The 26,149-nt window shown below is 27.5% G+C and overlaps 1 protein-coding gene across 5 annotated transcripts in view; it reads left to right on the top strand.

Annotated features, from left to right (window-relative positions):
- The window catches only part of LOC114120983 (octopamine receptor-like), a 172,476-nt gene that overhangs the window by 114,839 nt on the left and 31,488 nt on the right, over positions 1–26,149 (top strand). For all 5 annotated transcript variants that reach the window (XM_050201014.1, XM_050201015.1, XM_050201017.1 and 2 more), the window contains 4 exons: positions 4,540–4,698; positions 20,274–20,418; positions 20,490–20,718; positions 21,751–21,937. In XM_050201014.1, coding sequence (XP_050056971.1) covers positions 4,549–4,698; positions 20,274–20,418; positions 20,490–20,718; positions 21,751–21,937 — 711 coding nt within the window. In that variant the 5' untranslated portion in view covers positions 4,540–4,548. The remainder of the gene's footprint in view (positions 1–4,539; positions 4,699–20,273; positions 20,419–20,489; positions 20,719–21,750; positions 21,938–26,149) is intronic.

The raw sequence follows: 26,149 nt of genomic DNA, 5'->3' as shown, positions 1-26,149 counted from the left end.
TACGAGTATGATGTTTTTGAAATAGTCATGTACCTATACAGCTGATGCAATGATTTCAAATTTTATGTAAGAAAAAATATGATTTAAAAAACAAACAATCCATCTAGAAAAGTATTGTTTATATTGAGTTATAAGTATATACTATATAAGTAACTTTGTGTCGTCCGAATGGCAGGAAAATCAGATAGTGTACGGTTCGTGCACACCCGCTGCCAGTTATTGTACAATGATGCGTATATTATGGTGTAAATAGTTCTTTTCTTAGGAGATGGTCCTCTCAATTTGTAAAATTTTTTTGATTATATATTTTTTTCACACTCGAATGCTCACTTCCAACAACACTGGTAGCGTATATAACTCCGGGTCAAAATCTAACCGCTCAAATCACTTGCAGAATCTGTGAACAGAAATGATTACTATTATATTATTATCACGTAAGTACCGTATAATACAATGACACCGCCCACAGATCAAAAACAATCGTTAACCCGAGGTGTCGACCCACAACGCAAATATAGATGTGAACGCATTACGCGAGTTACAGTGAACAATATTGTTGGTTTTCCGACACCTCTAACACGCGTAATTGTATGATATTATGGTGTTCAGTGCACACCGTTTCGCGAATGCTGAAAGTCGGAGGTTAGGTTGATTTTCGTCTGGACTAAAGTCTTCTAATTGACTTGATAACTCAACTTGTTTAATAGGTTGACGTAACCTGTAATTATTGTTTCCAATTTACTAATATATAACATAACTAATTTTACGCTTAAAAAAGTAAGTACATTTTTTTATTTAAAAACAGAAAAAAAACAGTGATTAATTATTATCAAATCTAAATATAAGAATTTAAAAACCAAGAAGATAATGTAATTTTTTCAATGATTTAGTATAGGCAATACTTCGTATAAAAAAAGAATTAATTTATCGATTTAGTAAAATTTAACAAACCAATTACGAGCCACAATTATATCATGATTAAAACACCATGATAATTAGCATTTAACTAATTCAAAGTTTATGCAATCAAGAAGTAAAAATATGATTATTATTGTCAAACTATCTGCACAGTGCTCATTAACAAGGATAAATGTTCAAGAGAACGCTAACTATAGATTATAGGTTCCCAATCTATGGTCCACTGACCACTATTGGTCCGCGAGTCATTCTTAAAAATATTTTAAATATTTCATTTTCCTATGATAATGTTTAATAAAAATAGTATTACTTGATTTAAAGCTAAAATATCTGGAAACTGCAGTAAAATCAGCAATTTTTTCAGTTTATTGAGAAATAAATCTTTAGTTTCTAAGAGTTCTGAAAATTCAACCAAATTACTTTATAATTATTAAAAATAATTTATTGAAAAATAAATAACTAAATTTTAAACAAAATGTGATATTTTTTATTTTTAAACTAAAATAAGTTAATAGTTTTTTTCCATATTAACAATTACCATTATAAAATAAAAAGATTGTTTTATACGCATTAGTCCTTAATTTTAACTTGACATAACTAATCGAGTCCGTATAATATTATTCACTGATTTTATTAGAAACATATTAAAATACTCTTAAATTTTTTTTTTACCATCTTTTTTTTGATATCGTGCAAACGACTTATGCGTTAGACAGGTACTATGTTTTTAAATTTTAAAATTTCCTATTAAGTCTCTATTAAATTTATGTGGCGTTATCATTGTTCCAAATAAAAGAGCACGTACGTTAAGACACGGTGTTACTCGCCGCACTGATTTATAAGATTATTTGGACATTGTTAGTTACTAAACAAACTTTAAACAAGGAGTAAGTATTCTTTAAACTTCTTAAGGCAATAGTAAAATTCGTATATATATTTTTAAGGCATGAGTAGTGGTGCGTATTATAGGAATTATATTTCCATTACTTTCGTAGATGTGCCTTCTGGTCGATTCTGACATTCACGAAGGAGTACGTGTGATTTAGTAGGTGACGGTGATTACAAGACAAATCTTATACGATTTATTACGTGCCAAAAACGTACGCGCCTTTAGTGATACGGTTTTAAGTATGACGAGAAAAAGAAACAGATTCGTATACGTTGAAGGTATTAATTTTCATTGTTCTGAAATAACGTTTCAGATACCACCTCAGTGATACGATATTATATTTATTGTTGTTTTTATTTTTATATGTTATCTCTAAAAACTTTTTTGAACGGAATAAAGTTGACTTATCTCTTTGAGATATAAATTGTAAACAGATGAGTCGCGGTATTTCAAGAACTTGTTTTTTGAATAGAGTTTTTTTTAGCATAAGAAACCCCTCCCGATAAACTGAGTAGCCGAATTGGACCTGAGAATTAATTTCCGAACCCAACGTTTTAATTTTTTTTTGTTGTGTCTTCCCCAATTAATTATATCCACTAAGTATTCCTATTGATAAATTTGAAATTAATTTATCTGACACACATAATGTATTGTTTCTATCTCTGAGCGAATTCATTTTTTTTTTAACTAGATTGTTATTCATTTGTTTTCTCTCGTAAAAAATTACCACTTTTGCTTTAACCAATAGCAACTAAAATCAAATTTTAAAGCCTGGCATAGTAATTACGTCGTTAAAAATTAAGTTAGTCAAAGGGGCGGGAATAATAATAACTATTGCAAAATAAAGTTACAAACACTATTAAGATACTTAAATCCAGTCATCCAGAGTCAAATCGATTGTTGTCTGATGTTTAAATCGTTTTTATAATACAAAAATCAATGACCGATCTGCAAGAAACCATATGGTAACCAATGATGCATAATATTATATAGGTACCATGCGTTCAACTCTTTGAAAATATACTGATAAATAGTCTATGTTATCATATTGTGTTAATAATAATTTTAAAATATTTAAACATCACAATTATTTTAAAACGTAATGTAAAGCACAGATTATTATCAAACTATTATATGATACTTAAAAAAAAAAAAAAATTAAAAAAAAAAATGATTCTTCACCGATATTACATGAACATAAAACATAAAATTGCTCAACTGTGTCAATTGATAAAGTTAGCATTGTGATCTTTCATAATATAGGTTTTACGGAGAAAAAATACGTATAATCTGCCATAATATACCATTTAAACGCAGCAACAGTATAGTTGACCTATTTTCATGCAATTTATTATCATTAAGCACTTTAATAATTTTACATTTCGATAATAGGTATAATATGAGTTAGTCAATGCGTAAATATTTTAATGTGGATATATATATATTATGTATAAATATAAGAAACGAAAACTAAAAACTACAGAGCTAACGCGCGGTATTAAATATTATATTGTTCTCATCAATTTATACAAAACAATGGTTAATACTTCTTGTAATTTAATTTGATTTGTATAAAAAATGTGTAATGAATTGATTAAATCTGTTTTATTAATTATTATATATATATATATTTTAATAGTTACGTTAAATACAAACTAATTAATAAAAATCGAAAATCGTATTTTTTTTTTTTAACTGTGTTTGAAGTCAAACCACAAAATCAGATCGTTGATATTTAAAACACTAAAAGGTACATCAATTTTATGCGGAAATGGTTGTATTGTAATAAATTACCAGTAGCGTACGTATGCACAGTATGATGCGTATTGCCAATGATCACTCGTCGTTTATATTTAATTAATATTGGCTCCTGTATAAATCTGTATAATATATTTATTTGATATGTTTTAATATGTCAGTTAACTAAATATATTTATTTAGAAAACGACTCTGGTTCTGTAATAAAATAAATAAAACAAACTAATGAATTAAACATAAGTATTTTATGCATTATAATTTGATTGTTTGATTATTGCCTATACATATCGCCGTGTTAAAAATTTTTGTGAGAAAATAATATGTAGGTACTATTGAATCGATTACGATTTAAGATAATATTTAAATATAAGCTTATTGTGCATTACAATACATAAAATTTACCTCATTTATGGGTTATTTTTAGGTAAATATTTATTTTGTGTTTAAATAGGTACAGTTATTGTCACAAAGTATATAACAGGAACAATATTTTAATAGTAGTAAGCTAAATTAACTGCTATTATATTGCATTCAATATATGCATTATATAACCCAATTAACAATATATTGGCAAAAAGGAATAAGTAAAGATAACTACTTTTCAGTAAATTAAAAAAAACTGTTTTATTTCTGTAATGGATTTTTTTCACAGATAATTTAAAATAAGAAAAATATTATGTTTATCAAATATACGGACTACAAACTTTTTAAGACTTTTTTTCTTTTACAAATGGCATAAAAATCATAATATTGCGAAATTTAATAAATTAATTTATTCCCATTTTTCAATATTTATCTGAGTATATTAAAAATATAATAAAAAAATAATTTTTTATTATAATTGTCTATGATTTCGCAAGTTAACAAGTTAACTCGTCTTTTGAATTAGTGTAAATAACCCAAATATTTTTAAAGTTTCAATGAATATTATAAAAAATGTAATACTTAGTCTGGTGTGTTTTTATATATTTTAGGGGTTCGCGATGAACTCGTCGTTGGTAGGCAATGACACAGTCAAAGGTTCTGTCAATTCTACAACCAATTCTACCAGTCCACAGGATTTATTCAAAGACAGACACCTAACCGACTACTTGTTGATAGTGCTTTTCTGCCTTGTCATATTGACGACGGTGGTAAGTGAAACGAATAAAACTATTTACGTATAATATATTTTTTTTTTTTTTTTTTTTTTTTATTGTGATATTCATTATACAATTGGTTACTTCTATATAGAAATAATAAAAATCCATGGTTTTATCATTAAACTACACTTCTATACAAAGACCAAATACTTATTATTTTATAACGGGTGAGACGTTTGCACAAACGAGTAAAATTACTGAAATATTGTACGAGTATTTGTCACCGTCGAGTTATTTACAATAGTTTCAGATTTCGCCTGAATAAACATGAGGATTTTTTTGTTTTATATAGGTACAATATATTGCGTTTAAAAAGTATTGATTTAAAGTGTATTACGTAACATTATTATTTTATGTATGTTATTATTAGTGGATAAAGTCTATTTTTATTACTCTATGAATGCAATTTCATTATTGTAGATATTTAAATTAAAACTATTACTGTGTTCAAAATATAAAATTCAACAGTCATCGGAATAATTCGTTTCGCCAACGGTGCTAACGATTATAACTGAGTGATTTCGAATAATGAGAAGAGCCCGCACACAAATGTTATTGTTGTACACAAATTGTACCGCTGATTCTTTCGCAAACAAAACACCACGCAGTAGAAGTACGAATCTTAGTATTCGCTCGTCCGGCAAGGTGGTAAGACCCATCTTGATTAGACTTACGCTCAACCAAATACGGTATCGAGGTTTTGTATGTTTTACCGTTTAAATACAACTCGATGGAATGGAAATACGTGTAATATTATATTAATTTTTATAAGAACTGAATGGAGTCTGTAGACGATTAACCATTATGAAATATTAGGTTTTTATAAGTACACATATTTTTTTTTCTTATTTATTTGCAGTTTTATAATTTTATAAATATTGACGAGTTTATTAGTACAAATAAATTATGTCGTAATAATTTCGATGATATTATTATGGTACTATCACGCCAGTGCGTTTTATTCACACCATATGGATTAAATAATATACTTTGAATACGTAACATCAATGCAATCATTTATCGGTCATTATTTAAATTTGGTTTTAACTCACTAATGGCAAATGAAGGCAGGAAACGAGTAAAATACTTTTTTCACTTCTTTCTATTTCGATATGGCGCTAGTGTGTCAAATAAAAATAAAAATAATAAACGATAAATGATTGTATTGGCATTGTATATTTATTTATGTTATTATTTACAATATGATAACAATCATCAACAAACACGATATTTAAATAATATGTATTATAATATCACGTATAGGTATGAGAATATAGGCAGGCGACGAGTAAATGAAAAACTTCTAAAATTATTTGTTCAAAGTATTTTCAATTTTATTTGCATTTTTCAATGCAAGTGGGCTAATTTTTTTTTTTTTAATCGGTCTAAATAAAGTTTAACTAAGTTAAAAATTAATAACTACCTTATACCTTCATTTTTATCAAAACGATTCTCCAAATAACTGAAACACCCACAATATTATGTTGCTATAAGTGCATCAAATATTACAATTAAAAATATAATTACTCGCTTCAAAATAAAATATCAAAAACTCCCTACATTAAAAAATAAACGTTAAATGTTTTTATAATTTTTGAATTACAAAAAATAAATTTGAACTGGAACACACCTGAAGTAATATTTAAAGCAAATACAAGACTTGTATTACACTTTGTGTTCTCTTTGCCATTTTACTAGATATAGTATTATAATAAAATTATTGATTTTGTAACCCATTATGTATAACTAATCAATAATCATCATTTATCATACTTCAAGTTAAAAGCATATATATCTTGTATTATTATTTTTGTGACACCGTTAAAAACGTGAACAGCTTTTCTTTGAAAAAATAAATAATTGGCCATCATTTTTTTTTTCAAAATTATAGCAGGTACCAGCACTTTAATTATAACCTACCTACCAATAAAAAAGTTCTACCACTCGAACGAGTTATACCTTAATCTCACTTTATTCACAGTGAAATTATGATTAATGAAAACCAAATTGTGATCATTAAATGCTATATTTTTCCTCCTATCGATACTCTAATTTATAATTTTAGTTCAATTGCAATTTATAGTTAATTGTATTTTTTTTTTTTTTATTATTGTATAGTTATTATCAGTGTTTATTCTTAAACTAAATTGTTAATATATATATATATATATATATATATATATATATATATAAAATAGCTGAGGAATTATACGATAATAGAGAATATTAATGACATAGTTATTATCATGGGAATATAATGTAATATTTCTTTATATAATACAGGTGACTTAAAAATATAAAGTTAAATTAATAACATACATTAATACTATGCCCACATAATTAATGTAATTTGAGGTAGTTGAAAATAAAATTGGAAGCGATATTTCATATAATATGTTGTAGTAATATTGTAATTTAATTAGAAATATATTAAAAAATACCTATCTATTAAAAAAATAATTCCATGAAAATTTACTCTGTTCTTTTTTATTGTTCATTCATGAATTTATTACCAAGCGGTGACATAATATATTCTAACGACTTCAGGCTACTTTTAGCCTCTTTGTCTCATAGAGTATTCAGTTAAAGTTCGTGAGAAGTTGATTATAGTGCATACATGGTTTCAAGGCAGCTGTCTGTTTCGCATGTTTCTGTAAGACATTGTGCATAGCTTTCATCAGTAAATTTTGTTCATTTAACTTATAATTTTATTGAGTATAGGATCCACGAATTTACTAAAGCACAGATAATAATAATAATTTACACCCATAAACAAACCTTGACAATTCAATACTTTGTAAATTGTTTGCATAAATCATAACAAAAAATCCAAACAATACTTAGTCATAATTTCTTAATTAGTTAGTTTTACAGTCACATTTTAAAAATATATGGAATAATAACTAATTTTATCTATCGGGGAACACAGCGTCTTGATCCCTGATTCAGACGTCATAATTTATATATTCGTCATAAAACTGTAACGTCTAGTCAACGGGACAGCGAAATCATTAGTTTCCACGCCGAGATTGGTCCTGCTATTTGACTTGTGTAGTAAACCCGATTCAACATTTATTATTTTTTATAATTTATCATATTATTGACATATTATAGTGAACGTGACCAAAAAGCACACAAACATTTTTTTCCAAACAGTATCATGGTCGTTATAAATAATTATTTTGGAATGGTCGCAGTATCTTGCACAGCGATCACTACACTAATTTGGTGTCAGGTGTGGTGTCATTTTCATCAAATATTATATAATATGTTCAAGACTCAGCGAAGAATCACGATCAATTCAAACAAAAGGCGCAAACATGATTAAATTAGCGATTTGGTTTGATGGACAGATTCTTTGCAATATAAGCAGAAAGCCAGCTGAAGGAAAAACATGTATGGAACAAATACATAAGTCGGTAGTGCTAAATATATATTGAAATTGTGTAATTATTGTTGTGCAGGACAATGCAACCGTTTGAAAATAATTATTTTTAACTACGTAGTACGCTTAATGAGAGCTTAATATGTTTTTGAGAAATATGGATAAAGCAACACAATACTTGTAATATAAATTATGATAAACTAAGCAATGTATTTAATATAATAATTTAAAAATATATATATAAATAGCTATATGCTATTTTAGTACTATTAATGAAAAGAATTCAAGTTTACGCTGATTGGTAGTATTATGATGTTATTTGGAAAAAACAGTATTTGTTTCTTTTGATCCTCTCATTAAACGTTCAACATTATACCAATAACATAATAAATTCTAAAAACATAATAAGTACTTTTTCGGGTTTACTACACGTGGCTATAACCATCCAGGCAGACAGCACTTTGATCTTAATTCCAGGCATATCTGCAATATATCAAGGTAAAAAACTTCATCAGAAAACCATCGTGTGACATGATTAATTAATTATATTAATTACTTTAAATTGCGTTAAAATATTATACTATTTAGATAACAAACATAATAACTTTTTGACTACAGTAAATTATTCGTCGTAGCAATGCTTGAATAATAAAATTATTTGACAGTATGGAATGATTATATTTTAGCGTCAACTAACCATTAACAATACGATTACATTTTTATTGTCATTATATATCAAGAGTAAATTTAAATTTAAAATGAGAGAAGGTAAGTAATCTCTTTGCCGTATAGCAGGATTTGAGTGTACCTTGTAATTGAGTATCAGATATCTCCCTTAAAGTTGAAAATCGAAATATTTAATCCATTATTAATCGTGTAAACAGATACATAAAACAAAACACCAACTGCGCACATATCATTGTAAAATTATTAATAAATACAATCATCGCTTCGATCAGAGTCTATAAGTTAAATATTTATTTGTAGTTAAATAAGATGCACAGTTACTGTGCCCAGTAAAATTCTTAATAACCAATCAGTAATGTACGAAAAATTATTTCAAGAACTAATACCAAACGCATTTAAAGTTGAGCCTTTTCTATATAACGATTACATTACAAGATAAGCATTTAGAAAAAATAAAAAATTTAAAGAATGGCGAACCTTATTTACAGAAATTCTCTTTACTATACCGCAAAAATTACCAAATACTCACAACCGCAAAATACCGTGATATTATACTTATAACTTCGACCAAAGAACTTTTAAAAATATCGTAAGATATTTAAAATCCTGCTCTATATTCTAAATCAATAAAAAACTTTGCAACACAATACCCGCATAAAATTGTCACGCATAATAATATGATCCTGGACTAGCTAGCTTTGCGTTGACCGTAATTTTATTTATTTTTAAAAATGAATAATTTATATAAAAAAAAAAAAAAACTTAAACACAAAATACAATAATGTAAATCACCGCTTACATCGGTTAGGTTCGTTTTATTTTTAAAATATTGAATCTGCATCATGTCCCCCATTAAAGTTTTTTTATATTTGATTTGTCATTTAGTAGTGTCACGTGTCACCGGCGTGATTGAGCGAAATAAAATTACCAAAATCCCAAACATGCTTCACATGATATAGCCATCCAACGTATTAACGTAGGTTTTTCTTGGATAAAAGTTCTACTAATAATCGAATTTGCGAATCAGCTATTAAGCGGTGTTTCTGGCAATGGTTCAAGCGATATTATGACGAAAAAATTCCATAAAAAATTTGTTCTAATTACAGCGAGCGTGACCATCGAAAAGAATGCAATTCTCTGTAAAAATTTATCACGGTATTATGGACAGCCAGCAGACTATTTTATATTTATCTATTTCGAATATTCGCTTACAGTGAACGTTTGAAATAATAATATGATAATTTTGATAAACATAATAAATGGTTCACGGACTATTATTGAGTACAAATCACGAAATCATGTTGTTGAACGCCATCGGTATACAGTTGCCATAATATTATGTTGTTTTAATTAAGATGACAACGAAACCGTAGCTAATAACGTTCAATACATTATTAAAGTTAAGTCGACCGATTTCTCGATAATGGCATTCGATGATTTAATTTCTACTAACGAGAACACGTGCACATTTCACGTAGATATCGTATTTGCGCTTCGTATCGGTTTCATATAAATCCATTTCATAGACTACTGAGATTAAGCGGCTAATAAAATATGAAATTAGCTGTAGAATCAAGAAATATATAATACAATAGTATATTGTTACAACACGCTAACAACATAATACCTACGCGTCAGACATGGAAATTATAGTTTTCTCGTTTCTTCTGCACAGACGAACGACGAATTCTATATTTGGAAATTAAAATTTTACTACTACAACGACATATAATGTATTCCACGAAAATATGTATTCGATTATTATCTAATTTCACTCGTAATCTTTAAAATTTAAACCAAAATTGGTTTTTCCTTAAATATTTTCTCAGGAGCATTTGGTATTGCCGAGGGACTATGGTAGATCGATGAGTTTCAGTAAAATGTATACGGTTCTATTAGTTTACGGGAAGATTTTTTCGACGTGGAAATTGTTGTTATATTGCCCTGTGGTAATATATAAACTAAAATAACCCGAAAGAAAATTCGACGCAGCTATTGCTCGTCAAGGGAAGACATGTGAATTTAATGAAACCTAGTAGAACTCGGTTCAATTAGCAAAAACCCGTCTGTCGGCATATCACAAAGAATGAGCTTAGAAGTTAATAATAATTTATTTTAATTTTTCAAACATAAAAGCTCTCTCGTAATATCCAATCATCAATAACATGCTATTACGAATTTCAGACTTCTCTCCATTGAACTTGAAAAATCTAAGAATAAATGAGATAAAACCAAGAACGACTTTACATTTTGCGATTCGTTTTGTTTTTGTTGAAAGCAAAATAGTTAATGATTGTACATAATACATCATACAATATATTCTAAAATAACAATAATATACCATAATACTATATAATAAACGATAAAGACAACTTTTAAAAACAATTTTTTTTTTTTGTTTATTAAATAAAAAATACTCGTATTAGTCGTATTTACAATTCGTATAATTTTTAACTTTTATTTAAGTAACTAAGGTTTATTTTTGTATAATGTATTAAATTATACGATATATTTTAAAGTATTATAAAATAATAATGATAATAGTAATAAACTATATATATATATACAATTACGACACACAAATAAGTAGCCAACCAATTTTGAATCTTCAGGATGAAAAAATACAGAAAAAAAGATCAAAATACTGTTAAATCAAAGAAAATTTGATTCTGTTTTTATTACAATTCTTCATTGATTTTTCTGAAAAATTCTAGGAACCTTAAAAATTATATTCACTTGAATAGTTTCAATATGTCCAATTTTCAATTCACCGAGATACTAACTAAAACTCTGACATCTTATATATTGCTATATTTAAACGGTTTACTAAAAAAAAATAAAAGTAAACACGGCCAAGGCTAGAAATCCAATAACAGCTATATCGGATCTAAATCTAAAATTTTATACTATAAATTTCAATATTTATTCATTATTTATAATTACCTATATGTTTTATTTGTTTTTGTAATCTAACTGGGTCATAGCATGTGTATAATTGTATAGCAAAGCGGGAAGTTTTACTACAAAATGTTCAATTTAATCAATAAGTACATTTGATATTTTAGACAGTCAAGTAAATAGATGTAGGAACAATAATATTAATACTTTAGTACTAATTTTTGAGTAGATTGTATTAAGTAATATATATATATTTTAAATATGTAATTTATTAACAACCATCAAATCAAATCAGTAAGACATTATTGCGTAACAGTCATTTATTGAAATGTGCATGTTAAATTAATAATAAAAATAATAAAAAAAAACATTAAATACGAATATTCGCATCTAATAATAATTAATAATATATATATAAAAAAATAACAATTATTTTGACACAGAAAACACGACATGCAAAATTTCGAGATTTTATTTTCAAAACTTGTTTGAGTTGTATTTCAGTTTTTAAAATACAATAAATATATTGTACTATAATATCTACTATAGTCCATAAAAAATAATTTACAAAAATATAAAAATATGTATGTAATATTTAATAAATTACTTATATTTGAAAAATGTTTACATAATTATAAATGTAGACAAGTGTGTACCACTTTACTGTACATAGGTTTTGAGTGGGTCACAATTATTATGTGTGTGTTAAATTAAAATTTAATGATATATCATTGTATACGAAAAACGATTTTGAGTGGAAACGGTCTGTCAGCCTATATCACTAAGCCTATTTCGGATTACATTTTTTTTTTTTATTTAGTTATTAAAGTGATTTATTAAGTTTTAAGTTTACAAAAATAACGTTTTTAATTTATAACAAAATAATTAACATCGTTGTTTATCTTTAAATAAGAAATTTCTTTCGAATATATACTGAAAATGTCTATAAAAATAATTGCTTTTATATATTTATTAGATTGTATGGCTTAAATATGAACTATTTGAGAAATCTTCAACATATTTTTCGATATTTAGATATAAAATAGATAGATTTAGGTTCATTAACATTTACCAAAAATTAATTTGATTACCTAATATGATTAATAATTTATAGAGAAAAGATCGATTCTTGTCTAAAAATAAATTTGTATTACCAGGGGACACTCTTTAAGCGGTATAAAAATATAAATATTTTAAAACATTGATTGATATATTAAAATATGTATTTGAGAATAATTAATAAGTAAATTATAATGTGTATTATATATTATACTCGTAAGTATATTTAAAAATTTAAAAATCTGATTTGAATAAAAGAATTTTCCAAAAAAATTAATGGGAGTGAGCAAAGTTACTATAGTTATTTAAATAAATCGTTGGTTTTCAGTAAGCTAAACTAAATGTGTTAACGTTATTGGGGAAAAAAAAAACTCTGCACTCGACTTCAACAACAGCTTGAGAGAGAGCATGATAAATTCACGTTCAAAATGGTCAAGGCATGTAGTTAAGAGGTCACGTACTTGATTACCCTTTCTTATCCGAAGACTCGTGGTAAATAAAATACACTCACCAGCTATACTTCATTTTGTCGTAGAACGTTTGCTATATACTCGCTGTGACCTACTCCGGCCGATAAAAACTTTTCCACTTTAGTCTCCTGTAATTTTATTAGCAAACAATAAGATGACAATAATGAAAAAAAAAAAATAACAAACAATATTACTTAGCGTGAGAATATTTTCTTCTGTCCGTATAATTCATTCGACATATATATATATTATATATTATGTATAATAATATATAGTTTTAAGGGGAAAAAACATTAATGCGACGAGTAGTATGATACAACCTAAAAAATATTAAAATTACATCGGCTGTACATTTATAAAAATGTACCCAGTTTTATTCACAAAGTTTATAATCTGTACATAAAATATAAAAAAAAAAAACTAGTTACAAAGCGTGCAAAATTATTGTATACTGCTTACACAGTGTGTAATACACACCCATATTTCATATGTAAAGATGTATATAAACCGTGAGGCTTCTGTGAAAAAAATGAACTAAACGCTCCCTAAAATCGAATAATATTATAGCTTTGAACATGCTTGCATGCCACGTTAAGTATATACATTCGAAGTGATCAAATACATTCAGTCCAAACGAACAGGACAATCATGTATAATAATAGTCTTATTTTAACGTCAGAAATTAATTGAAAGTTCTTAATCATTTTATTCTTATTCGATATAAAATGTGAAAATGAGGAAAAAACGGTAGCTACGTAACGATGTGGTTTTAAATTTAGCACGTAAGTCAGTGAGATTTAATTAAAAACATACAGAAACTAATTCCGGAAACGCTGCAGTTCGCGAACCATCTTCCTGCATGAGTCAGGATCGATCGACTAAACCGATCCACTCGTTTATTTCGTTCTTAATAATTATTAACGGTTCATTAAACTATATTGTTAGCCGAGGTTTGACGGTATAGCAGAACATTTCCCGCTGCCGCCACCGTGCGTATTACTAGCTACACCTACATCCATTTCAGGTGCTTCCCGTTGAAGCTATTCACCCTCCAGTTCATGGCCTATTCTTTTGATTGCGAAGATCAGGCACGAATATAGTGTCTAGCGGTCTGTGCGCAGACAAGATAAACGGTTTACAAGTGACGTTTTTGTTTGCAGGGTCTAACGTTGTCAAGATTATTTATAAGCCGGACTAGTAGTATAGGACCCATAAATTTCACGTCGGATTACGTTGCGATGAGAATACGGAACTCCCGTCGTTTTTGCAGAAATATGTTTCTCCGATCGAAACTACGTATTATATAATAATAATAAAGATGATGTGGCGAGATTGAAAATTGGACGAGTAAAAGCCTGTAGCTAAACGAACAGCCGCAAATCTAGAATAAAACTTTTGACACTGCATGCTCGCTCACCAATCCATTATATGGTTTTACAAGTTATCCGGTTAACTTTTATTATTATTATAATATTATTGTGTCAAATAAACTTGTATCCATGTATAATATTGCAATAATTTTTCAGAAAAAATATAAATTCAAGTCTATGCATCGTTTATTAACGTTCAAAAATATTTTAACCGACCAAATTTTTTGAAGGTTTATTTGTAATATTATGTTACTTTAAATATTCAAAAATATTTCATTTAAAAATGTATTCGAAGTACAGTTAAACTTTCTTATTAAAATTGACTATAGCGAATGTGTGCACTTAAACATCTATATACTTAAAAAGATAAGATTATGTATGATCTGATATTATGTGTTTGAATGTCAACAGTATTCAAAATTAAAAACTAAAAGCAGTATTAAAGTCAATATTATATTAATTTCTTTTCTTTTCTTTTTTTTTTTTTTAATAATTGAACATCGAAAATGCAGTATACATTTTCGAATTGTTATTAATCTAACTTGAATTTCTAATAAATAATAATATAATACAATTTTTATATTGTTTAAAATATACAGTGATCATTTTATATCTGTACTCGATGTTTCAAAAAGCTTTAACAGTAAATTTAAAAATACATTTTATTTCTTTAAAATTATTTTTATCGTTATTGTTTTCTAACTTTTTACATTATTAAATTAACAGCACAACTTTGATTCTACGTTTCGAAGTAAATTATTTTTTGAAGTTTTTCAAAATAAAACAAATACATTTCTATACCTATTTTTATATGTAACGTAGTTCTACAAGTATTCAATTTTCAAGTAGTTATATATTATGAATGGAGTAATAAACTAACCTAAATAGTGCGGTATACCATTCTGAGCCACTCTACTATGCGCATCTACACTATTAATATTTATTTGTTACAAGTTATAAGTTATAAGTAATTAGCCACAAGTTTGAAATTCGATTAGTATTTATCAAAATGCTCCAAAAAATATATCGGGTGTATGAGACGTCTGTGTATAATACTTTATAATATACTTACTACTTAAGAAATTCATTAAACGTGACAATAGCCGAAGGCCGATCGACTTGGATGCGGGACACTGATGAATTGCTGGGTCTAAGAAAAGGCGGACGATGAAAGTGAAAAAAGGCCGTACCATCGATGACGGAGACTATAAATTTATAGCGAATGTATATCTACAACCGGAAATATTTGAGAACGATCGGTTCCGGTGAAATATCTAAAGGACGGCGGTGATGGCATATTTTACGTGGGCGGGAAAAATTGAATCTCATCCCATTTGAAAATAATAATATAGACGACCGCAGAAGACGTATTATCTATTTTTCAAAACGAAAATAATATATACAAAGCGGTCGTCATCATCTGCAGTCGTACACTGCAGCATAATATTAAATATATTATTGCCTATCTAAAAATAAGACTAAAAATGCGTATTCGGCGAATTACGGCAAATTGGAATCACTGAACAAAATTTGTGTAACGTGTGATGATGAAAACCTGTAAAGGAAACTTTAATTGTGCTAAATACGCTATTTAAGGTTGCAACGGACGAATAAACAAATATCCATACGACTTCATCATTATTGTATTATTTGTATATGTACTGAATGCAAATACCCGTTTAGTAAATTGTAAACTGTACAGTCTGTATATAAATGAAAAAAAATCAAATCAAACAAATAACCGACTATATGATATTTTTTCATGATAGAAATAAATAATATTGATCGTTAAGACACTATTAAATTATAAACACTTGTCAAAGCACAATTCATAAAATCGAGAATAAATCTTTTAGACACTTCGTGTTGTAATGGGAAACGGCACGCAGCATACTAAAATTGCCATTCTCAGCTCCACCAGAATTTACATTCCAGTCCAAAACCCAATAAAACCATCCAAAGAATGAAGGAAACCCACACGTTTGCCATACAACTAAATATGTAGACGGAGTGGTTTTCACGCATTTAACGTCAATGTAGAGCGCAAATCAGCGAACGTGTCCAAAGCCCGTGTCCATTTGCCACATATACCTCTTGACACTTAGTGAATCCACTTCAACTTTTCTCTTCAAACTGACAACATCTATTTAAAATGCATGCATGTGAAGATACCAAACTCAACCGACCCGGTGGCAGAGACCATCAAAAACATCTGTAAACATTAGTATTTTCTCGTCAGTTCCTAAGCAGTTATTACTGAGATAATAATTATTCGATATAATCGAATTTGATGAGTGAGGACATTCGAGAAATAGAATATTTTATATATAACGAGATTTACTCTGTATCAAAAATTTGAGATTAAAATAAAACCAGATATAATTTAAAAGCACAACACACTAAAGACATTTTTACATAATTATTGATGTGAAAATAATATATGCACTGTAGTTGAAAAATCTTAAAAAAACACGTACTGTTTAATGTTAAAATACATATGCTATATCCGAGAACAATTGGCACAATACGAATGAATGATATATCGACAATTCGGGCCCCGTCGGTATATTTCGTGAACTTATATCGAGAGTAAATTGCTTACGTGTTTCACTGAACTGGAAAAGGCGATTAGCCCAAAGCCATAAGGATATATCGAAGTAAACTCGTCCATTCGTTTTATTTATTTATAAATTATATATTTTTACCGTTATGTCACATGTCTTATAGCATATTTTTTTAATAAATTGTTTTCTTTTTAACTTTGTTTATTGCGTACAACAGAAAATACGGTCTTCAATTTACTATGATGATTGTAAGTCAAAATAATACAATCCATACTATATATGTGCGGTTTTTTTTAAAAAAATATCCAAAAAAATCATTCAAAATAAATATATTCTAGATGCCTACCTACATTTTATTACACGTCACAGCCATTTTAAAGTTATGAAACAATATTGTTAGTCAGAATTCAATATAATATGATGAACGTATGACGTTATCGCAGATGTAGATAGATTCGTTTCAACTTCTGTTTTTTGAACGACGGCTTTGAAATCATTTATTTAAATCAATTTTATTATTATCATTATTTTGTTTGTTATTTACTACTTGTCATTTGGATAATAGTCTAATAGTGAAATGAGTAAAACAATTGTACATTAATATAATATCCAATTTAAACTGTAAAGGTATAATACAAACTACGGCAGTGACGGGGAGAATGGAATTTATAACGTTTAGACAATATGTTGGAAATTATTTGGTTTGGTGGTTGGATAGGTATATTATGATAACTAATAACCCAATTGTTATATTTAACCATAATAATTATTATACTTATCTATTATATATTTATTAAAGAATAAAGAGAGGTTAGGTTATGAAACATATGTCGTTCCTAATGGTTTATAAATGTAAAGTACGCAACTGAATTACAGTAAAGATGTAAAAGTATAACAACACGAAAACATTTATCATTTTTTTTTTATATAACTCTTTAAATAATAGGTACTATATAGATTCTCCGTTAGCAGATAATAAATATATTTATTGAGATCTGGGGATATTATTGTCCTTTAGTAATGTTTTAACACCGAAACAAAAAAAGTTGTTCAACTAATTTTTAGATTTAATATTCTGAACATAACAATAAATGCGTCTAGCTAAAGGTTTAACATTTATAATTTTTTTTTCTTTGTGAATTTAATGTCAACTTATTGGGTCAGCAATAAATTTTCAGTTTCATTTTTAAGAGTAGTGGAGTTTTTCAAGGGATATGTAAATTTCTTCTGTTATTTATATTATTATTTATTTTCTTTATACAATTGAATATTTATATTAATTAGATTATTTCTTCCACAATCTTATTCACACAATTCTATCACAATGTACATCGATATTGATTTTAACACGTAAATAAATAAATTATAACCCAGAAAAACTTAGTAATAATGCATTTATTTTATATATATATATATAATTAATGTTATCATAATATAATAATATACTAATATTGAATGCGATGTTTTGTACAAAAAATCATTCAACATATATAATGGATGAATAAATTATAAAATATCTTTAAAATTAAAGGCTGGCATGCCGTTTAGAATTGTTTTTTATATACATAATAAATTATTGAATTGAATTTAACACATCCATTTCTGTAACTTGTAGGTACTCAATAACAAGACACTATAAACCTACTCGTACTATAAAGTTGAGCGAGTTTTCCAGTTTTTAAAATTTGATTTTTACAAAAACGAAATAAACACGGCACTTTGACTGTCCAACTAAAAAAAAATTATAGAACTGGATACAAACGTTTAAATGGTTGGCCTAATCGTAATTTTGAATTAATGTAATGGCTCAATAATAATAATATGATTGAGAGCTCTAAAATTAATTAGTCGAATTAACTATAAAACAATACGTGGTTAAAACATTAACTGAATATTAATTTATTATTATCACAAAGTGCTCGTACCTATAATAAATATGATGTATTATTATAAAATCACAGTCATTCACGGATTTTTATTCTTCCGCAAACGTTCACATGTTGCTATTGCGGGGGGGGGGGGCAACAATAATTTGTCCAAGTGTATAATACTTATTTATCAGCGGGTGATCATAACCTTCCTCACACCACACACATATTGCCCGTGTCCAACCGACCACTGTAATAAACGTTTATTGGGGTTCGTAAAAATAGCGTGCAACTTAATATGTTACGCTCGTGTTTATACACCGTCAAAATTATTCTACTCCTCCAACCGCGTGGCTAAATCGTATAATCTAAAGGCGGCGGGATAGTAATTACTGAGGTTACGCTGGTCGATTATTGCCCCCCGTGGAAAGGTGGACGTATTTCGATATCATAAATATTTAAAGATGCCAATGCCATAAAATATTAAAAAATATACTTAGTATAATACTCGAGCGGCGTCTAGAGAGAAAGCCAAGGGTGTTGAATACAAGAAGAATATATTTCTGAGAGTTTAAATACATAAGAATCAAACTTCTTACGAGCAGAGGTAGTAAATTAATTAACTCGTAATAGTTTAAGTGATTATAATTTTTATGGTCGAATTTGTAAAGTAAAGACGGAATCCCATAAAACGTTTGATGACTTCTCTACTCGTATAAACTTTAAATACTTATAAATTATAATACAATTTACCACTCGTTCTAAATTCAAATGTGCACAGACTTATTTTCTAAGAATAATATCCAGCTTGTATTATCATAAAATCAAAACTATATGTTACATCATAAAAAAAAAATAAAAATTCAAAAAATGTATTTTAAAACTACAGTTTGAAAATATCAATGAACCCTTTTTAAAGTATCTGTGTGTCACTTTATATTTAATAAGTTGTTATAATGTGTATAATATAACGTCTGATAAGTGATTAGTGATTGTGAATCAAGTATTGATGATAGAATGCATTTCGTAATAATAATTATGATACATATGCATATTTATCAACCTAATAAATTATTTGTATTGGATTTGAAAATGACTAGTATCGAATTAAATGACACTATTATTAAATAAGGGTGATGACAATCTACTTACAATAATTACGTGTACGAAATAGAAAAAATTTGTTTTCTCTATAGAAAAAAAAAATGTTATTGCTTAAAATTCCCATCATCGGGTCTATATTTATTTTATTTTTGTGATCGCAGGTAGGTAACACGTTAATTATATTCGCCGTTTTTACAACCAGGCGACTTCGGACAGTAACGAATTACTTCGTGATGTCGTTGGCTGTTGCTGATTGGCTAGTGGGAACGTTTGTCATGCCAATAGCCGTCGTCTACCATGTTACAGGTATGCTAAGAGTAGTTCACGAGGGTGAAATGTTTTTAGTTATCATTAATTTACCGTTAAATAATCGTTAGGCGAATGGACATTTGGACGTTTGATATGTGACATTTGGGTCTCGTTGGACGTTTGTCTTTGTACTGCGTCGATACTCAGCCTTTGCGCCATTTCAATCGACAGATATTTTGCCATCACCAAACCTCTACGGTACTCAAAAAAACGGAGGTCCAAAAGACTGGCGTCGCTCATGATATTAGTCGTATGGCTGGTTTCGTTGGTCATAACATGTGCTCCACTTTTTGGATGGTTTGTATATACTATATCATTTATAATTTTATGATGTACCTAGAGCTGCAAGGTATTTCTAAAAAATTTAACAGTATTTTAAAAACATTATTCATATTGACCGATTTTAAAATCTCTTAAAATTTAAGTGCACCATGTATATTATGAATTTATGATAATACTTAGATACATTTATTAACGTGGAGAATAATGTAAACTCTATATTTTGTTGTTTAAAATTAATATACTAGTAAATATAGTAATACATATTTTATTTCATAGCTTTTTTTTTTTTTTATGATAGCAGAAACCTTTATTTTTAATTAAGTATAATTTATATTTTGTAACAGAGTGCTTACTTACATAAAGTATCAAACACTAACATAAAGTTCCTTATAATATTGTACAATTAACAAAATTTCTTCGGAATAAAGTGTAAAGTATTCATGCAAGTACACAATTTTAATATAAAAAATACCTAACCTAACGATCATTACGTCTTATTGCATTTATAACGTTGATTAAAATAATAAATAGAAATAGTTGTTAGTCAATAAAAACAAATAACATTTACGTAAAAACATTGAAAACTTTTTTATTATTTTATTAGCTACTAACGTAAAACTATGATAGCTCAACAATTAAATAAAAAAAAAAAAGTGTACAGCTCGCTTCAATTAAAATAAATAAACACAATATAGATATTTATAAAATAGTGTAAGTCCATATTATTATAAAAAATAAAAGTAAGATAAGAATATAAAATTAAAAATTTAATTTATCTAGCTTACTTAATAACATAAAACAATAACAATATTATGGGGAAGATAACAACGGTATAGATAATTATAATCGGCTTTTACTTAATAAAGTTTTTGGGAGAACAAGAAGGGCTTTAAAATAGGTTTGAACTCGGAAATAAAAGAAGTAAGTAATGTTTCGATGTTTAAAGGAAAATGAGGATGGTTATGGTTTGAGGAGTACCTTGAACGTAATATAATGGTTTATCGGAATTGATTGGAAGCTTAATATTGGTTTTATTTTATTGTATAGGTACGACGAAAAGCGACACAGCAGCGATATCTGCACCTATAATCAAAACAAGGTTTACGTAGTATTCTCAGCAATGGGCTCGTTTTTCTTGCCACTGATTGTCGTCGTCTACGTGTATTTAAAAATATCATGTGTAATCGCTGAAAGGCACAATAAACTTGAAGCTCTCAATGGACAAAAATTAAAGGTAAAAACAATTAAATATATTAAAATAGAGTGTGAATTTTACCTTAACATCCAATTACAGTATATTATAATATTATAATTTAAAACCGCAGGCGAATTTAATATCATTGTTCATTATAATACAGAATACTTGTATAGTTTTATCATACTTGTAGTGACTTTTTTTTATGTTCCTTTACAACGATAACACCCGATACAATATAGAACGAGTAATAATATTGTCCAGTTTATCTATCCAAAATTTACTTTCGAATTCATGTTGAGAAAACCATAATTGATGAAAATATTTACTAAATAATATAATATACAATTCACATGGAAAATAATTAATAATAATGAAATTATTTTGTACGATATCTTATCGCCATTCTTTGCATTAAATATAACTGTTTGACAAAATTAAGTATAGATCGACTCATTACGATACTAACTGCTACACTACCTGAAAATAGAAGGAAATAATATTAAAAAAAGTTTATTTATATAAAACACATTAGATAAGGTAATACATTATTTTGAAATTTATAAGCCATTTAACCGATTACAATATTACCGTTTTGTTATACTTTCATCGGACGACCGACAGGAAAAGTCGAACGCGTAGCACTGACTAGAATTTAATATGTCACAACAAGATATTTCAAAATACGTTTTCATCTCAAATTTTGATTATACACGTCAACAAGACTATATGACATAAATATCATTTTACGCACACGTCAATAACTTTTTTTGTTTCAAACACCCGACGCCTGTAGATAATATAATATTATAATATTGGTTTAGTTTTTTTTTTTCAATGAGCATCAGAATGGATGTTAAAATTGATTTGTTCAAGCCTGTTTCAAATGCGTCTTGGTTGAGACATAGGGGATTACAATATCAGCGAACTAACGAGTAAAAACTTACTGACTGAATTTACTAAATTTGTCAGGATTTTAAGGTAATACACGAGGGGTTTATCCAAATTCGTGTCTAACACTCTCTCCTCCAGATTTATGCGATATCTTCATATTGTCAAATAAAAAATATTTATATAATAACATTGAAAAACGAACAGTTATAACCAAAAATAATTTGTAGAAAAAAAAACACGTAACATTATAGCGGTAGTTTATAAAATACATATTTATTCATTAAGCTAACCAACAATTATTATTAGTACTCTGTGCGGTTACTATCAATACTCTGCCTCAACAGTAAATTAAAACAAATAATGTATCATCAATAAGCATAGAACGCGTGACGTTTTGATTAAAGTTTAAACGCGAAGATAACAATAAATGTGCGCAATTCTCTCCTAGGCACTATGGTGTAATAACAATATGTCGAATCGCCGTCGGTTCGAATAAAACGTTCGAGAATGTGTTTTGAGTAGAATCGACGACTGCAGTTTATCGTATACGCGAGTTTTATGAGTTACGAAAAAAAAAAAATAACAATATCTATATATTTTTTTAATACTGTGTATACCACATTATTGGGAAAGAAAACAGTGCACAATAATGGCAACACTATTTACAAATTTCATCGCACCTTTTCACCAAACGACCCATAACGTTGTTTTCGTCGAAACATTAAATTGAACAGTGAACGATTTTGATACGACTTGACGCCCGACTAGGGAACCAGGTGTCGGCAATGCTACACCATTGTATGTAGTCGTACGCATTATCATAATCGCCGTCCGTGATGTGTGAAATTCGAGAGATAATAAACACCGCTGTGTTCAAAAAGACGAAACTCTGCCAAGAATTAGGTTTTAATTTTAATAAGTCATAATATATTGTGTGTACGTACGAACTTAGTGCTTTCGACATTTAACAGTCGAGATCTTGAGTAGCAAAAACTTAAAAGCCTGTAGTAATTATTATTGTTCAAACTGTTAATACATGAAGTAAGTTAAAATGGTTCATACCCATTCAAGATTACTATAGAAGCTAGAAATTCGTTTGTTCATAAGATAAATTGTAAATTTGATAAAACGTCGTTTTTTATTTATTGAAGTTGTTCTCGTAAAGATCGCTGTAAACCGTATATGATTATCAATTTATCATTATTAATTATAAAATAAATCTGCCGTCTCGTGGATACATTATGCGCGAGTTATACGATTCGTTAAAACCTCTACATAATTTTATTTGCAGTAGTTTTATACGTTTAAGGTGCATAATACAATTTGAAAAACTTTCTAATTCAATATAATAGTTGTATAAATATTCATAAATGTAGTTACAATAATATGATTATACTGCAGCTCTCAGAAAAATAATACAAAAACAGATGTTGCATTAAATTTGTAAATATATAATACCAAGTCTCGTTAAGAGTTTGTATAACGAGTGAATCAACGAGTTAATAAATTTCAATTTATAAATAAATATATATAATTATATTTATAATTGCATTAATATAATTCATGACTATATTATATTCATGTTCAGTAAGTGCATTTGTGGCCGACGATAAATCATTAACGTCCACACGCACATCACGAGCTATTATACGTCTACAAATTAAAACTAACAACGACAAACAACAGTAATATTATAAAAATCTTTTTTTGAAGTTCAGAGATATATAATCAAAATTAAAATAAATATTTCAAAACACTAAAGTTAAAAAAAATTATATTGTTGGATCTTGTTCGAGAATTTGATGTTAACAACTAATTTTCAATCTAATTCAACGTTTATTTTAACGATATTTCTGATTGATATATTTTATTATTGTAAACTAGTGTGAGAGACCTTTAGAATATATAATAAAACAGAAATAATTTTTAAACGTAAAATTAAGAAAATTTAAGTTAAGCGAAAGAGCGGAATCAATTTTATGCTATTAGAGTCAAACTTAAAGATAATAGTATTACCTAGGGCATCTCATTGGCTTTTATTGATATTTTAATTTTTAAGTGAGTTAGAGTTATGCAAATTAGTAAAACTTTAAAATACACATGACTCACTTAAAAATTAAAATATAAATAAAAGTCTATAAGATGCCGTAGATAATGTTATTACCTACTTTTAAGTTTAATAATAGGTAAATATTGACTTAATATTAAATCTAACAGCATAAAACTGAATCCATCGAAAATAAATTTGCTGTGTTTCATGTTTTTAAGATGAAGAAACACATGAGGGTACGATGACCTCTTAAATCATTTTAAAATGTTCCATTATTCATGTTCCGCTTATAATAATATATGCTATTGCCTATTATACATAATAATAATATCATTATATTCCTTCTATATTCAATATTAAGGCGCAGGAGCGATGAATTACTTATTGGTTTTACGACAGTACACAGTAAGATATTTTTGTATATAATCAGTCCAAATTTAAATTTTAAAATAAAAAGTATTTGAAAGTGCAATTTTGTTTATTTATTGTGAAAAAATGGTCTTATAACAATTACTGTTTATTGGATATCTATATATTATTACCTTTGTTTTCGCAGTTATTTTGTTGTGACATAACTGATATGTTAATTAAACTGTTATTGAAAGCCAATAACAATCAATCAGTCTGTTATTAATTAATATCGATTTAGTAAATAGCGTATTGCATAAATTATTTTTTTTTTTTTAAGTTTTGCGATAGAAGATAATTTAAAATTCTGATCCAAGAATACAAATACATCTAGGAATTTGTGTGTTTTTAACCCCTCTTTATACTCCTAATCTAACCTAAAATAACAACTTTCGTTATGAATTTACACTAAAAATACAGGAATTATCATAGTAACCAAACAACATAATATTATATTATTTAATAATTGAATGATGCATTGATACACACATATACCATCAAGTATAAAGAAACCAATAGATATTGAACTATAACTGGCGTTTTGCAGTGACCCAATACTTAACAATATTCTGTGGGGATTCTGATAAAACCAAAACTATGGTTAAAACAAATATTAGTACACAGCACACGACATGATTTTAATTAACAATAACTGCAGTATGTGGATTAGCATAATAGGAAGTCGCAAACTTTTATAATTCTAGATAAACGAAAATGAGAAAAAGCTATATATGCATATAAGTATATAAACTATTAATCATTATTTGGACAATCGGAATGTATACTATATGTGCAACAGCACTAGGTGCATATTATAATATCAAGCTATTCATTTTTTCTCACCCTGATAATAAAAATAAAAATTAATAATAAAAATTAATTGATAACTAATAGTACAG

Source organism: Aphis gossypii, chromosome 2, assembly GCF_020184175.1.
Source record: "Aphis gossypii isolate Hap1 chromosome 2, ASM2018417v2, whole genome shotgun sequence".
NCBI lineage: Eukaryota > Metazoa > Arthropoda > Insecta > Hemiptera > Aphididae > Aphis > Aphis gossypii.
The sequence above is the reverse complement of the archived record's forward strand: the minus strand, read 5'-3'. Positions and strand labels throughout refer to the sequence as shown.